Raw genomic sequence first — 17,864 nt, forward strand, 5'->3', positions numbered from 1 at the left:
TGTGTGTTTGGGTGTATTATTGAGTGCATTAATGGCTGGCTGTCTGTTTCATTGCCTGCTGTGGTGTCTGCCTGGCTGTGTCAGTATCTGCATTGGTGTATGCCTGGGTGTGTCAGGGTATGCATCAGTGTGTGCCTGGGTATATTGTTGGATGCATTATTGTTTGTCTGGCTGTTTTGGTGTCAATACTAGTGTAGGGTTGGATGCGTAACTGGTTGTATCAGTATGTATATGGATGTATGAGACGCTGTATCACTGTTTGACTATATGTCTACGTTGCTGAATAAATGTGACTGCTGGGAGTGTAATTGCTTGCATGAATATGCACCTGGGTGTGTCAGTTTCTGTATCAGAGTGTGGCTGGGTGTATCATTGGTTTTATCAGTGCATGTTTGGGTATGTCAGTGACTGTATCAGTGAGTCCCTAGGTGTGTCAGAGGTTGTATCTGTGAGCCTGGGGTGGTCAGTGGCTCTATAGATGACCGCCTGGGTGTGTTAGTGTCTGCATTAGTCTGTGCATGAATTTGTAGTTAAATTAGTGTGTGATTGGGTATGAGAGTAGCTGTATTGGTATCTGTTTGGGTGTGAGAGTGAGGGCATCAGTGTATATCTGGGTTTAAAAGTCACTCTATTGGTGTGTGGCTTGATTTGTGAATTACTGTGTGAGTGTGTGAGTTGGTGTATGAATGGCTGGCTGTATGTATCAGTCTATCTAAGTAACAGTTTCCATGTGTATATGGGTATGTGACTGACTATTGGACTTTGAGTGGTTGTATGAGTGTATGTGTGGGTGTGTCAGTACCTGTGTAAATGACTCTATACGTGTGCGAGTTCATGTATGAATATTTGTGTGGGTATGTTTGTGGCCCATAGCTAAAATGACCAGGATACATTATTATAACTTTACAAATACATTTTATTAACACATTACAAAACAATCTAAACACCACAATTAACAAATAAACATAACTTAACCTATTTAAATATTTACACACCTTTGTGCACAAGTACTTCAGGAAGCACAAAACTAAGTGATGGTTGGAAGCATTTTACAATACTGGCAATGGAAAAAAATGTTACAGATAAATAGCTGTACTGCAGTACTTACAGCAAGCAGCTATCCAGGGCCAATGCAACAAATTAGTTACATGGGACAACTTCTATGTGGAAGCACTTGAAACAATTCCAGAGAGGGGCCACAAGTAAATCATGCAGGGCAGAGTAGGTGTAGTAGGATAGTCCACCTGTACAGTACTCTTGGGAGAACTACCACCAGCTGCAATCATTATCACAGCAACTGCCTTCAAAAATGGAATTGAGGTGCTTACACACTGTGTGAAATGTAATGTAATGTGTCTTGTAAAGCGCACTGCTGCCCTGAGGCGACGTAGACCGCTGGGGAACCCGTCCTGGCTATCCCTGTGAGATGGCCCTACTGGGTATCTCCAAGGTGAAACCAGGCATCCCCGGCGAATGTGGGGGCTGTTGTAGAGATGAGGCAAGCTAATGCCCAGAGTTGCCGAGTGTGATCCCTGGTTAGAGTAGGCACAGAGGCGAGAATTATCGAGTCCGCTGACCCTGGTCCACGACCCTGCCGCGTCGGGAATTGAACCCTGGTCCCGGGCCATTCTCTGCTTCCGGGTCTGCCGCCTCTAACTAGTGAGCCACACCACTGCCACAGGATTCTCACCATCCAAATGTGTTCTATGGATGCATTTTCCCTTTTTCCTGTTCAGATTCAATACTCCTACCCCAAAAGTGATGTACTGTTGAAAGAATCATCAATGAACATAGGGGAAAAAATATTCATAAAGCTTGTACAAAAAAACTGGGTTTCCAACTCTGCACTGTGTAGAATATATATGGGATAACCTAATTTGTTTACACAAACACATTGCAACATTGAAGACTTCAAATTCGAGACACCAGGAGGACTTGGCTCTTTGGATTTGCTGGAACTTTAAGCACATATTTGAAAGGGATCACTGAAATAATATCGAGGGACAAAATATCGACTTGCAAAAATATCGTTGCCAAAATATCGACAGACAGAATATCGAGTTTGTATCTACAAACAGGTAAGTACAAAAATATCGAGTACAAAATATCGTTTACCAAAATATAGTTGTTAAAAATATCGACTTTATTAAAAACAGTGTAAAATTAAATTAATATTAAAATTTAATTACTAAAATATACTTAAATACTTAAATTAAGTTAAAATTATTAAATAATAAATTAAATTAATAAATATAATTTTTTACAATCATATTTGTTAAAACATATATATATATAGTAACATACTATAACTTTTTAAGAAACTTAAATAAATTTAAGAAAAAATTGACCCAGAACCCTAAAAATACCCCTTTACCCAAAAACGCAAAACTGACCCTGAACCCTAAAAATACCCCTTTACCCAAAAACTGAAAACTGACCCTGAACCCTAAAAATACCCCTTTACCCAAGAACTGAAAACTGTCCCTGAACCCTAAAAATACCCCTTTACCCAAAAACTGAAAACTGACCCTGAACCCTAAAAATACCCCTTTACCCAAGAACTGAAAACTGTCCCTGAACCCTAAAAATACCCCTTTACCCAAAAACTGAAAACTGACCCTGAACCCTAAAAATACCCCTTTACCCAAGAACTGAAAACTGACCCTGAACCCTAAAAATACCCCTTTACCCAAATACCCAAAACTGACCCTGAACCCTAAAAATACTCCTTTACCCAAAATTAATTAATATTATTTAATTACCAATTAATTATTAATTAACAATAACAATAAAGTAAATATATTAGCACATTAGCTGTAATTAATTTAATTTAATAATTAATATTATTTTTTCCCAATTAATTAATTAACTATAACAAAAAATTATATATAAAAAATGTACTCTAATTAATGAAATGAACTAATTAATATTAATTAATTACCAATTAATTACAAATAAAAAATATGTACAAAATTATATTAATTAACTAATTAATATTAATTAATTACCAATTAATTATTAATTAAAAAATTTTACAAACATATATTAATTAATTATTATTAAATTACTCCCCACTCTTATCCCCTATTAACCCAACATCCCAATGTTTTTGAGTCGATATTTTTGTACTCGATATTTTTTTATCATTTTATTCGATATTTTGATCAACGATATTTATTATTGTCGATATTTTTTCTCGATATTTTGTCCATTCGATATTGTGGAGTCGATATTATGTCTAGTTACCATTTGAAAGCATGCCGTCCTTCATCTGCAACAAAAAAATCTACTTTCTGGAGAAATTACTGATTTCTTTCCACAAAACGTACCAAGCAAGAGGTGCTCCTCATATTCATATGCTCTTGTGGATAAAAGAAGCACCACAAAGAGCAGTATATTACGTGGACCACTCCAAAAGGCACGGAGAAAGAAAAGCATAAAGCTGGAAGTACTGCACTTCCATTCACATATATGTCCAAATGATCCAGCGTCTTACCAGCAACAGGTGATCCAACACCATATACTCACCTGGGCCCATACACACATTCACAACAACCTGGCAATAACTGCTGGGGTCATGTTTATGAGTTTTTACCATATCAAGGTTACCTCTGGTTCCTAACTAATCTTTCACTGATCAAAATGTTCTTTCCTCTGGTCGATGGACCATTAGTAGAACTAGTGAAATGACATGAATCAACTTTCTTTCAAATATGAATGATCAGAGTCAGGAAATATTTTAAATCTTTATCTAAGAATAATTTCATGTGTACCACTTGCAAAGTACAGAACAGTCTCCATTTCTCATAGGAAGGAAGATTCAATAATACAACTATGAAATGCATACATTTATACTATGCATTGACTATGCATGGAAAGGAGAGTATAGAGAGAAAAGGACAGAGGCACATATACAGACATATAATTATGTTTACCAAGTATGGTGTAAAAACCAACCCACTGGCCAAGGAGCTGGGAAGGGTCCCCAAGGAAAGATCTGGCGACCAAAGGCTTCAGGTCAGGAATCAGGACAGGATAGATAGATGACCTCTCTACCACCCACGCTTGCATTGCACCTCTCTTTGACACTCTTCCTCCTCGTGATTCTTCCGCAATCTTCTAGATTAATTAGTTTAAAATAAATGGTTCTGCAATCTGATTCTTCTTCAGCATCTCTCGTCACTCCGACAGCATCTCGAGCTCTGCAGCATTCACCATATCTCCCTCTAACTAAGAACTACCTCAATTATACTCTTTGGTATTCCTGTACCACCCATTAATGTTTCAAACTTACAAAAATACTAACTCTGATTGGGCAGGCAAAGGAAGGTGATCATCACTCCATACTTATTTTCCAATATAGTCTTTCGGTTCTTTGGGCTAAATCCCACCCCTTCATTTTTATTCACCAGTCTTTATACCCACTGCATTCACATTTTAATTGTCACAAGTTTGTAAATGTTCATGCGTTTCCATCCGTGTCAGTAGACTGTTGTTCCGTTTCCCAGGATATGTATCCCTTTTTGACTTTGGATGGTGTTCAAGAGTCACATCACTTCTTCCAGTTCAATTGCACTACACATGTGCAGCAATCAGGAGGGAATAGACTTTGGTTCATGCAAAAGGCCCATTTATACTTACTATTGAAAGAGTCAAAAAGACATGTTAAAATCAAAAACAAATTGTTTTACTGTATACCACCTATCTCTATTCTAACCCCATTTACTTATTTATGCTTTCCCCGCATTAGCATTAGTAAAATAGATTGTTTTAGGTTTCAGCAAAGCAGATGACAAGCATGTGAGTTTTGAAGCAGCTATTTTATTAGTAACTTCGCAAGCGCAAGAAATTTCCTCAAGCGACTGTACGTCATACTACGTTGTTGCAGTAGACGCATGCGCACTAAAGTTTTTCAGTTAGCGGCCATTTTAGAATCTTGCTAGAGTTACTTATTAGTAAAACACACAGGCAAGCTTCTTTTTCTTTTGTGTCATCTGTTGTGCATATTAATTTTACACGATACACGGTTAATACAAGGTTAGAAGTTACGTGAGAGGATTGTGTCCGAGCAAGTCTTTTCTACTAGTGCTTGCTCCATCAATCCCCATTCTGATGGCATTTTAAAGCCATCACAAAATTACCCATCCCTAATCGGATGCCAACTTTAGCATTTCTCACTTTCTTTCCCTTCATTCTTGCTTTCATCTTTATTCTTTATTTCATTCTTTCCTATAACGTTCCTTTCATTTCTTCTAATTGTATCTCTTTATACTTTCTTTTGGTTCCCTTTCCATTTATTTCATATCTCCTTCTCAACTTATTAGTGCAACACTTACACCATATTATTATTGACAAAACTATTATTGCTGTACCTACTAAAGGGAAAACTACTTGTCCTAGGAAACTATTCCCTATATTAGTAAACAAAGTCCCTACTGAAGAATTACTTTTTGTTAGTCTTTCCCATACACTGTGAACCTCCAGTGGTTTTAATTCTTCTTGCATTTTGTAATATTTTTTTATATATCCTTTAATTTCTGTGCTTTAACAGACTCCACCTTCTTTGGCCAATAATATGTCAAGCGCAAGTCGATTCTGCAAAACCCTAGATCTAATTGCAACCATTTCTGTAATAATCATCAAGAAACCTCCAGCAGTATCAGTCGAAAGACGATCAACTACTGTTGACAACTGACAGATTCTATGTGAATTTAAAACGACTGCCACTGAAGGTATCAATGCACTAAATATGTCACCTATTATTTCTGAAAAACGAGCTCTCTTTCTTCGTGTTAGCTTATTAGTGTTTTCATTGCTTCCAGTGATTATTTTTCCATGATAAATCTTCAGAAATACTTTTCCGAAATAGCAACTTTTGTACCACCTTGCAGACAGCTTATAGTAAGCTTTATTCCCACACATGTAGTAAACTCCAGGAAATACTGGATCAGATCCCCCTTTTAGTCCCCAACTTCCCAAAATTAGGAAGTTATGTTCACATTCACTGGAACCAATAAATACGTTATTAGTCTAGGGACATCGCAGCATGAGCCTTGCCATCTGTATAAATTCCCTCTTTCTCGGCCCATGGTGGAACATGGTGTTTCTATTCTGTAGCTTTTCATTGGAAATCCTGCCTCCTCTCCAACTAAATTTAAAAACACTTTCTCTTCTTCACCTAATGAGCATGTTAGATTGTTTTTATGTGCCTTTTCTATATCTAATGACTTCCTAGTTACGAAACATTCACCATAAACTGTGCATCTAGACTATTGCGTACTGGATTCATATTCTATTGAATAGGAATTTCTGTAAATACTACATCTATATTACAATAGTAATATTGTAGTTTTCCTGTTCTATAAAATAAACTTGACAATATACTACATGAAATACCATATGTTAAAGGTAAATGATGGTACGTTACTCCCTCTGCTACTGAAGCAGGTAATTTCATACAAACATAACAATCACTAATCTCCATTGTGTCTACGTACTGAAACAACAACTTTGTAAATACATTTAATGAGGTGTCATTATCTGTTATGGTGTGATGTAAATCTATCTCATCTGCTGCTTCTAATTCTACTCGATCTCCTTTCTGGTTAGCAATCTTTAAATTACTGTTTGTATCATTTTTTTGTCCGTTGTCATAAGATAAGGAACTGCTATCGTTAAAAATAGCCATACTAAGATCACTAATAATAATCTCTATATGCAAGCTCTGCAACATTTCTTTACACAACTTTGATTTGATCTTTCTGCAACCCTGTTCTCAGCCATTTTGACTCACGAAGATTCCTCTTCTTTTCTTTAGGTCCGAATCAGGATCTTAAGTACGTCAAGGAGGCCTCACTTCCCCTTCATCAATCTGTTTGGAATTTTTTTCTTCATAAGATTCTTCGTTTAAATCTAGATTCTCGAATTCCTCAAGAATCACGTAAGTCCATTTAGGTCCCTTGAATTTATTGTTCAAGATCTTTAATCTTGGACTTCTTCGAATATTTTTAGTAACTGACTTCTCAGTTTGACTGGTAACTTCCTTTACTTGTTCTGGGTCTTCATTTGTTTTTCTCAAGTGATATTTCAACCTTTTGACTTCCCCAGGCCAATTATCCTCTTGTCTGACCCGTTTAAATTGCACTTCACTTTCACCTTCTTCGTTTTTTTAACGAACTCTTTTATTCTTATGTTGTGGCACAACTTGATTTCCTCATCTTCAGTGTTTCTCTCTACCTTTCTTTGTTCAGGTCTTGTCTTTGTGGCTTTTTCTGCCTGAACCCATCCTTTTTCTAACTGTTCCTGTACTCTTAGACTGTTCTTCTTCTTCCCGAACTAGTTCTTCTTTTCCTAGCTGGTCCTGTTCAGGTCTTACTACAATTGGATCTTCTCCCGCCTGAACATGTTCTTCTATGCCTGGCTGTCCCTGCTTAGGTCTTTCGGTTGATCTGTGTACTTGAGTATGTACTTCTGTCCTTATTTGGTCCTGCTCAGGGTCTCCAGTTTCTTTGTTCACTTCTTCCTGAGCGTGTTCTTCTATACCTATCTGGTCCTCTCTAATTTCCTTTTCCTCTAATATTGTTCTACTCCTTGTTTTGATGACCACCTCCGGTATGTCAACCACTGGTATCCAGTCCTCCTGACTTATGCACGATTGTTCTCTATCAGTCTCCCTAGAATCTTGTGCTCTAGATTCCTTGACTGCACAACCTTCAGCAGCCTCAACTGTTTGAGTCCGTTGCAGTCCTTCTCCATCAGGGGCTGGCATCCTTTTTGCGTGACTGGCATGTATCCCTTTTGGCAAACCTGCATGCTTCGCTGCTATGGTGGTGACTAATATGACGTGTTGTGGTTCATCCCAACTGGGTGCTAGGCACGACTCTCTGGTGTGATTCTTTACCACCAGCAAAACACACAAGATGGACGGAATGTTGCACAATTGCAAAACATTCACCCCCAGTCAAAGATCTGGGTTTAATCCATCCTTATTTTGCTCACCAAGCCACCCCAGTTCAGACAAGGCCATATGCAAATCAGTCTTGACCCTGTGCCTCATGGGAACAGTCCAGCCCGAACTGCCAGGCTGGACTGTTCCAGGATGCTTGATTCCGGTCCAGGAAAGACATGGCTTGGCAGTTCGGGCTGGACTGTTCCCATGAGGCACAGTGTCAAGGCTGATTTGCATATGGCCATGTCTGAACTAGGGTGGTGTGGAGTGCAAAAAAACGATGGATTTAGGCCCAGATCTCTGTACTGGGGTGAATGTATGACATTGTTCTGCATTCTGTCCATCAACTGTCAAGTCAAGTCAATTGAGCTTTATTTTGATTTAGAATATAAATCATAAAAAGGGAACAACAATCATATAACACTACATTTCATTTGCAGTAAGTTCAATATGTACAGATAAAAACAATCATACCAAGTCTTGCCGGCATGGAGCTCGATTAAAAAGTAGTACTATTATTCTATGTTAAAAATACAAGGCTATGCGTATAGCTTCTCGCTTTTAGGTTTTAAGACTTAATTGATAGTTTTAAAAGTTCGCTGAAAGTTCAATAGGTGACTCGTTATTAATAGACAAGTGATTAACTTAAAAACGCTCTGTCTGACCATGCATTTCAGAAAGTTCACGACAAAATAGGTTGTCCTCTCACCGTCCAACTGCTGCAGAAATAGAAATGCTAGACTGCATTGTCTATATCCAGTTTGTTTTAGTAGTGGGACCAGCCACTTTTTCCTGAAATCGTGGAAATATTTGCAGAAGAGGATGGTGTGCATGGTTGATTGTGAGGAAGTGTCGTCGCACGGACACAGCGGGAGGTCTTTGGCCCAATTATTTCTGGTGAGGAATGTGACCAATCGATGAAACAAGTTCAGCCTAAACCTTACCAGGAGATACCTCTCGTAGCCTGAAGTGTTGAGTGTGAGGTATGGCTGAATGGAGGCAGTCGTTTGTATTTGTAAGATACGCGCTACTGAAGATTTTGTTGCCTCTTTGGTTAGTCTCAATTCCTCTAGGTGGGATAAGCATTCCGTTTTTAGTGCCTTTCTTGAGACTTCGGACATTGAAGAGGGATCGTAATAGTACCTTACCCATCCTAGGTCTTGAAAGAACTTCTTTATGTAGCACAGCCACCTGGAGTTGTGGGCCTTGTCCAGTGCTAGGCAGTCGGTAAGAATAGACTGGGTGAGAGTCGCTTTGTCGGACCTCCAGATTCTATGCCATAATAGTATTGGTTCAGCTTTTGCTAGATCAGTAACATGTGGCAGACCCAACTCTATATGGCAGGCCATAGTGCCCGTGCTCCTCGGGACCGCCAGAAGGTACCTCAGGAAGGAATTTTCCACTTTCTGAATTTCAGGTATCGGCGCAAACCCCCAGAGCCCGGCTCCATAGAGAGCCACTGATAGACATTTGGCTTTGTAAATCTTAACTAATTCACAGGGAGGTCTCTTGCCTAACTTTCTAGAGAAGTTAACTAGAGCTGCTGTGGTTCGTAGGAAAAGTAGTTTTCTGGTTTCTACAGCTATGTTCCATGCTAGTTTGTCATCTATCGCTACACCCAGATACGAGTAGTTTTGTGTAGTCTCTAGTTTTTGCCCATATAAGTGGATGTCCTTCACTTTTCGTTTGTGTCCTGTGCCTGCTCTCATAACAAAAGTTTTGCTTGTGTTAATTTTCATGTCGAGCCCTGCCATAAAGGCAGAGTATCTGTCCATACTCTTTTGCAGTTCTAGGGGGGTACGGGCTAAGATGATAGCGTCATCCGCATAGAGGAGCGCTGGTATTGGTCGGCCATTCACCATAGGAAGGTCATGAGCTCCCCTGATCATCGCATCCTCCAGACCGTTAGTATAGAGAGTGAAGAGGAGGGGAGCCAGGACACATCCTTGCCTAACTCCCTTTTCTACAGCGAATTCCCTTGTTAGTTCCCCCTGCACCCCATAATGAACTCTAGCTGTAGCGTTAGAATAAAGTTCCCTCAGAATCTTGAGCAAGTTTTGTGGGACGCCCGTATCACTCAATAGAGTCCAGAGTTTCGAGTGGGACACGTAGTCAAACACGGACGAAAGGTCCACGTAAACCATATACATGTCTCCACTTTTAGCATATACATATTTATCTATTAATAATGTCAGATACAGAGCCTGCTCTATGGTCCCCAGCCCCTGGCGGAAGCTATACTGTAGGTCCGAGATAATCCTACCATTGTTCGCCCAAACCTGTAGTCGCTCGAGTATTAGTCGTCCTGCCACCTTTCCCAGCGAGTCCAGGAGTGAGATGGGACAATAGCAGGTTACCGAACCCCTTTCTCCTTTTTTGAAAATTGGTACTAGTATGGATTTGGACCATGAAGCCAGGAGACCTATGGAGCATGTTGCATTGAGCACTCTGGTTAAAAGTGGGGTCCAAATGTCCGTCTGGGCTTTAAAAAGGTCAATAGGGACGCCGTCTGGGCCCAGTGCCTTACCGTTTTTACTTGCACGTAGGGCCAGATCAACTTGTTGCATTGAGAAATGAAGGTCAATCGGGAACGGGTTTCTAGATTTATCAGTATGTGCAGTGTTCTGGGTGAGATGATCGTGGCGCATGGGGTCAGTTGGATTGATCATGAATATCTTAGAAAAATGCTGGACCCACTCCTTTTCGTCTATTACCACATCTATTTTAGGGTGATCTGTGTTGTTTACTAAGAAGGGGGACTTAATGACTTGCCAGAAAGCAGCTGAGTTTTTGAGGGCACAGCTTTCGTGCAGTTGTACCCAGAGAAGGGACTTTAGCTCCTTTTTCCTATTCTTTAGAGCAGTATTATATTTGTTCCTGAGATCTTATTTCTAGTGGATTTCTCACCTCTTTCCTTAAAGCAGTTTTTAGGTCTTGATACGTAGTCGTACATTCGTGGTTAAACCAACCCTTTTTTGGCTTGGGTTTGAGTTCTCTCCATAAAGCATCATTTATAATTTTAATGATCCTTTCAAAGTTTGGGAGGATTTCCTCATCTGTAGTATCAGGATCAATGCATTTCAATATGTGGGGAAGGGCCACTGTGATCACTTGAGTAGTTATCTCCTGTGGGTCTACTTTCCCCCATTTCAGGGCATAGCCGTTTAATCTGTTCAGCGTTAAGTTATTATGGTCTAGGATGGAACCCGGGTTGATTTTGGGATTAGACTAACGGGCATGAGATGCTTAAGGGGTAGTGATCGCTAAGTGCACTAAAGTGTCTTGTAAATAATGTGTCCCCTATCCTCACCCCGTTTGAGACCAAGATGTAGTCTATTGTTGTATGATATCCCTGACCATGAAAAGTGGGGGCCAGTGTTGCCTTATTATTGTGGAGGTTGTTTGCTTGGACAAGATTTAGCTCAAACATGGTTTCATTAAGTTTGCTTCCAAGTGTACTGTGCCTAAAATGGGATATAGGATTTTCCCATTCATAGAGGATACCACATATGTTATTGCCAGCTGGACACGGGCCCAAATTAAAGTCCCCCCCCAGATTATCACTAGTTCCATGTTGGTCTTTTCTGTGAGGATTCGAAGGGTGGAGCGGATCGAGGAAACCAGATTTATTGCCTCTTTCTCTGGGAGATTGTTGTAATAGTTCACTATAAGGAACTTATCCCTGTTATTTAGGGTAAGGGCAAGGATCTGATAGCTACACTCGAGTTTTATTATTTCTATTTCCATCGCTGTCAGAAGATTGGAGATGTACATGGTTAAACCTCCCTTTGCTCGTCCTGAGGAAGAGGGTATTGCTGGTGAGAAGTAGGTCTTGAACCCCACAATATGTATGGGGTCAAGTAGCCATGTTTCTTGTAGGGCGATGATATCGAAGTTGGAGATAAATGTCGGCCAATCTTCGAGTAAAATTTTAGTGCGTTGCACTGCTACGTTCCAGAATGAGGCAAGGAGGGAAGACCTGGATTCTCTCTTTAGGTTTCCTCTTTCCTGTGTTTGTTGGAGTGGTATTTGGATCCTGAGAGGGACGAATTGTGACAGGTTGATTTTGTGGGAATGAAAGTAGTTGCAAGGTCTTTAATGCTAGCCAGGGATTCATTTGGTTTTGTCTGGCACTCGTGGGGGGTTAGTCCGAGATTTATCTCGGCATTTTTGGAGAAAGGAGTCATGGTGCTGTTTAATCTTACATGTGGTATAGGGCTATGGTGCAGTCAATCAACTCCTTCAAGTCCGGAAAGACTCCATAACGATTTTGAAGGAGAATTGGATGGTTAGCCTGGAGGTTTTACTAGTTCTAGGATTATGGGTTCTGAAGTTTGGTATAGGGACCTAGGGTAGAAATAGGTCAAGTCACAGGGTAAGATGGACGTATTCCCCTTTTCAGGGAACCAGTTTAGAATGTGACTTACTGTTCTAAAGTTGATGACGATTATGTCTCCTTTTTTATCCTTTTTTCTGGCACCAAGCCATGAGAGGCGGCGGACGTGCAGTATCTCACCATTTAGATTTGGGAGGGAGGGGGCGATTCTGCCTGAGCCAATGTGTCGTTTTATTTTTTAACTGAGAATGATTTTCCCTCTTTCCTTCTTCTAGAGTTGGAACTCCTGTTACGACCACCACTAGTGGAACTGCTTCCGGTGGCAGTTCCACTTGGCGCCCCCTTGGCTTTATTAGTCCTTCTGAGGTGTTTTTATTGTGCTTACTCTGTGTCTTTCCCAGATTGTGAGTTGTCTTTGCCTTTTGGGCATCTCCGACTACGTGTTGTTTGGCATGGTGTGTTGTCTTGCCAATACCTGGCCTAGGAGGTTTTGTTTTGTCTGACTCTGTACTAACTGGGTCTTTTTGGACGGTACGGTTTGTAGACAATGCCATAGGTGGATTTTCTGTTACCGGCTTGGTGTGATTAAATAGCCCTGCACTTGTCACTAGTTTTTTCCTCTAAGGAACCGAGCCTAGCTTCTATTCTTTTGAGTCTCTCTATTATTGGCAGTGTGGATGCTCTAATTAGATGTTCTATTGTTCCTATTAAGTCCTTAGAAGGGGTTTCTAGTATCAGGCGTTGTGGGGGAGTGCCTAGATCATGTTTCGTCGCAGTGCTCAGTGTATGGGGTTTAACGGCTTTACCAAAGTCTGTATGACTAGTTTTTTTCTTGTGCGATTCATTCCCTTTTTTCCTACGTTTCCTCAGGGGTGAGCCTTGTGCCCTGGAGGGTTTGGAATTTTTCAAACTTTTACGTGTGACCTTTACTGCAGGTAAGGGCGTGTCAGGGATAAGTTCAATCTCTTGTAATGGATTTGAATGGGTTGATGATACTGGACTATGTGGGATACTGACTATGTCAGGGGTGGAAGTTACGTCTCGTAAGAGAATAGGGATACTATTAATACTATTGGCAGTAGTGTCTAGGTCCTCGATTTCAGCGAGATTACTGTTATGTGGAATGGTTTCTGTCTGAGGCCTCACAGGCGAGAAGCGCTTGTTTTTGATCAGTTCGATTGAGCGCCGTCGCTCAGCTCGACGTTCTGCAAGCGCGCTCTCCCTGTCAGTATCCAAGAGAATCCTGTACACGAAATTGTCCAAAGTCCCTTTGTTAAGAGAACTGGAGTCTTTTGTGTTGTCTAGAGCCAAAATGCAAGATTGTGCTTAACCGAGGCGAGGATAAGCAGGACGATGTTAGGGTATGGCCCGATGTGCTAGGAGCTTAATTAGATGGAACTAGCAAGCTGACAGGGGGCAGGACATAACAAGGGAAGAAAGTGTAATGGACTTAGTACCTTTGAATGCAGGAGTTTTTAAGAGGAGTGTCAGTGGGTAGGCCCAGCCCGGCCTCCTTCGGCTCCTGAGGGCTACAGAGGGCCCGCCCTTTGCCCGGGCTTCACCCGGCGTCCCGCGAGGCGGGGATGTTGCAGTTTATATGCGCCTCCTGGCGCCTTTCCCGGTGTCAGTGCCCGCATGGGCTGCTGGGAAGTGTAGTTCCCGCCCTCGTGCTCCACTTGGCGGCACTACTCGCGAGCTGGAAACAGCGAGTGGACGGCGGGAGGAGGGCAGGATGTCCCGGCGGCTATGTTGCACCCAGGCGGTGAGTTCGTTATTCCCTTTGGCAGTTCGGTGTCTCAGCTTCCTTTACTTCGCTAAAAGGTCTCCCCCCTCAGCAGGGGCTGTCGCAGTTTATATGCGCCTCCTGGCACCTTTCCCGGTGTCCGTGCCCGCATGGGCTGCTGGGAAGTGTAGTTCCCGCCCTCGCGCTCCACTCGGCGGCACCACTCGCGAGCTGGAAACAGCGAGTGGGCGGCGGGAGGCGGGCAGGATGTCCCGGCCGCTATGTTGCACCCAGGCGGTGAGTTCGTTATTCCCTTTGGCAGTTCGGCGTCTCAGCTTCCTTTACTTCGCTAAAAGATTATCAACTGTTGTTTTGCATTTGTCACCCCGAGTGGGACGGGTATGCTCAGACGTGAGTCCCATGCTCTCCACACCACTGGATCAAGCTATCCTGGCTGAAGACGGCTGATAGCCAGAAACCAGTCCTAGGATGCTTGATTCCGGTCCAGGTAAGACATGGCTTGGCAGTTCGGGCTGCACTGTTCCCATGAGGCACAGGGTCAAGGCTGATTTGCATATGGCCATGTCTGAACTGGGGTGGTGTGGAGTGCAAAAAAACGATGGATTTAGGCCCAGATCTCTGTACTGGGGTGAATGTATGACATTGTTCTGCATTCTTTCCATCAACTGTTTTGCATTCTTTACCACCACCCAATCCCCAGGATTTAAATCATGTGCTTGATCTGGCTGCGTGGTCACTGCGTCTTCTCCAACCTGGTGAGAAACAGACGCACTAGGTCAGCCAATCCTTTGCAATAATCCAATACCAGATCATCAAATATATTCAGCAATTTATATCCTGGTATAAATGCTTGTCTCATTGCTCTTCCAATGATGATCTATTGGAGACTCAGTCCTGTGTTTGTCAGGAATACATCTGAGTCCCATCAGTACAAGAGGCAATGCATCTGGCCAACTCATGGAGGTGGATTAACACACCTTTGCCAGTCTTGATTTGATTGTGCCGTTCAATTGTTCTACCACTCCAGAAGCCTCTGGTGTTATGCACAGTGCAGTTTCTGTTCAATTTTGAATGCTTCAAGATTGTTCAAATTATTCGAGGTCCTCCATCTGATTCCAAAGTTACTGGAAAACCAAAACAGGGAATTAATTCCCTCAATAATAATTTGGCAACTGTTATGCTATCATTTCTCCTAGTAGGGTATGCTTCCACCTATAGTGAAAACAAACGCACTATCACGAGGACTTATTTCATTCCCCTACATGGTGGTAATGCTATGAAATCTAGCTGTAACCTTATGAAAGGTCCTTCTGCTTTTCCAAATTTCCTCAACTGACCACTGTTGTTCTGCCTGGATTTACTTGCTGACAAATTAAACATCTCTGGCAAAGGCTTTGTCCAACTACCCTAAACCTTGGATTGTACCAGTTTTGTCTGAATAGTTGCATCATAGCGTCCCTGCCTCCATGAGTGTCTCCCTGGTACATTCTTGCCATTTGTGAGAGCAAACAATTTGGCATAACTGGTCTGCCATCATGATACACCCACACATCATCTTCTGCCCTCTTTTCACAGAACCCTGCTTTATGCAATTTTCCATGTCACTCTCTTCCAGTTCATCCTGCAACTGTCTCACCTCCTCCCATGTTTCGATAGCTGAGAATGACATAAGTTGGCAGCCTATTCCACTTGTTTCCATTTTTCTGTTTATTGACATGTTGTTTTTAGTACAATACTGAGCAACCTGGTCAACATATCGATTACCAGGTGTCACATAGTAATTTCCTGGCTGGTGAGCAACACATTTGACCACTGCTAGTTCTATTGGCAATTGTATTGCTTGTAATAGTTCTTTCACAAATTTCCCATTCCGAATAGGGGATCCTGAAGAAGTCATGAATCCCCTCTGCATCCAAAGTTGGCCAAAGCCGTGCACAACCCGTAACGATATTAGCTATCAGTAAATATGGTCACTTTCAAATTTTATTAAAGCTAACAATTTTGCTATTTGTGCAAACTTGACTCCAGGTAAACAGGATGCTTCAACAACTCCAGTTAATTTGCATAACGCATAAGCTGCACTCAGTCAGACTTCCTCAAGCCTTGAACAGGAGCCATCAACAAATAGTTCGTGGTCCGGCTCCTTCAGAGGCTCTTCCTGTATGTCAGGGTGGGGCTTAGTATACATCTCGGTCATATCTAAACAATCATGTTCTACCTCATCCTTCACTTCTTCACATCTTGAGTCTGGCAATAGTGTAGCCGTGTTTACCATGGTACACCAAATTAAAGTCACATTTTCTGCTCCCAGAATTATTCTCTCCTACTTAGTCATCCGACTAGGGGTATGATGCTGTGTTTGAGTTCTAGTTAATAGAATCTCGGCTGAATGCGGAACATATACTTTCCCCGGATGTCCCATCACAACTGACTCACTCTGTTCTATGCTTATACAAGTAGCAGCTACTGCTTTTAGGTAGCCAGGTAATGCTGAAGTCACAGGATCCAAGGTAGCAGAAAAATGTGCAACTGGACGTCTGCTTAATCAGTGTCTTGGGGTTAAGACTGAGAGTGCACAACCTTCTCTCTCACAACAAAATAGTGCGAATTTTTTTGTATAATCAGGCATGCTTAGAGCCGGGGCCTCACAGTTTTGTAATTTTACAAATGCTTCTACACTTTCATCGTCCTAAAATATTGGATCTTTTACTCTTTTTCGTGTCATCTGAATTAATGGCTTCGTCAGTAAGGTAAAACCCACAATCTACTGTCTGCAGTATCCTACAACTCCAAAAAAATTCTGATCTCTCTCTGCGTTTGGGGTAATTGCATTTGCTTGATTATTCTAATTCTCTCTCTGGTCACTTTCCTCACTCCTCTTTCTAATTGGTGACCTAAATATTTTCTGGAGATACTTTGTGTCCCCATCAGCTAAATGATTTAGTAATGCGATTGAATCAGTAACAGTCATCTCTAGTTTTGATGCTACAAGTAAGTCATCGATTTACTGCACTAGGACTAAATTTCGAGGCATAACTAGCTTTTACAAACACCTTAAAAAAATTTGATTAAAAGTTGAAGGACTTTCTGTTTACCCTTGAGGAAATCGATTCCATTCAAAAATACGATCCTCAAATTTAAAAGAAAGATACTGGCTGTCAGGGTGTAAAGGAATTGAGAAAAAGGCCTGGCATAAATCAATCATAGTAAACCATCCAGTATTCCAGGGTATCTGGTATAGAATTACTGCTGGATTTGGTACTACAGGACAATATGGTACTACAATTTTATTAATCTTCCTTAAATCCTGCACTATCCATTACATTCGCTAGGCTTTTTAAGACCTATTATAGGTGAATTACAAGGACTACTCGTTACCTTTAAAATGCCTTATTTAACCATTCGGCTACTTTTGCTTTAACTTCTGGACTCATTTTGTATTGTCGGATGTTCGGCTAAACTGCACCTTCTTTTACAGTTACTTTCACTGGGTCTACATTTGCCATTAGACCTATTTCCTTTCCAGTAAAGTCCCATACTTCTGCATTCACAGTCATTTTCAGCTTTTCTGGTAAGTCATTCTTTGTCATCAGAAAATACATTTAATCTATTTCGGTGCCTTGTTTAGCTAACATTATTTTAGATAGCATATCTTCGTTTGGGGTCTGAAAAGAAACACCAACCGGTGTGTAATAAATTGTGCAATTTATCTTGCACAAAAGATCTCTGAAAAATACATTTACTGGACTAGAATCACAGACTACAATTTTGTGCATATCTTTAAAAGTTCCAACTGGCACCACCTTAGGTTTTGTGATTGGGGTTTTAATTTGCTG

General features: G+C 41.2%; 1 protein-coding gene across 2 annotated transcripts in view; it reads left to right on the forward strand.

Moving 5' to 3' along the window:
• Positions 1–17,864, forward strand: part of LOC147683726 (von Willebrand factor A domain-containing protein 5A-like) — a 306,655-nt gene that overhangs the window by 168,167 nt on the left and 120,624 nt on the right. The window contains exon 4 of one of the 2 annotated variants that reach the window (XM_086944896.1): positions 6,818–6,940. The exons of the other annotated variant lie outside the window; for it this stretch is intronic. Coding sequence (XP_086801022.1) covers positions 6,818–6,940 — 123 coding nt within the window. The remainder of the gene's footprint in view (positions 1–6,817; positions 6,941–17,864) is intronic. 2 annotated transcript variants of the gene reach the window in all.

Source organism: Lissotriton vulgaris, chromosome 11, assembly GCF_964263255.1.
Source record: "Lissotriton vulgaris chromosome 11, aLisVul1.2, whole genome shotgun sequence".
Taxonomy (NCBI): Eukaryota; Metazoa; Chordata; class Amphibia; order Caudata; family Salamandridae; genus Lissotriton; species Lissotriton vulgaris.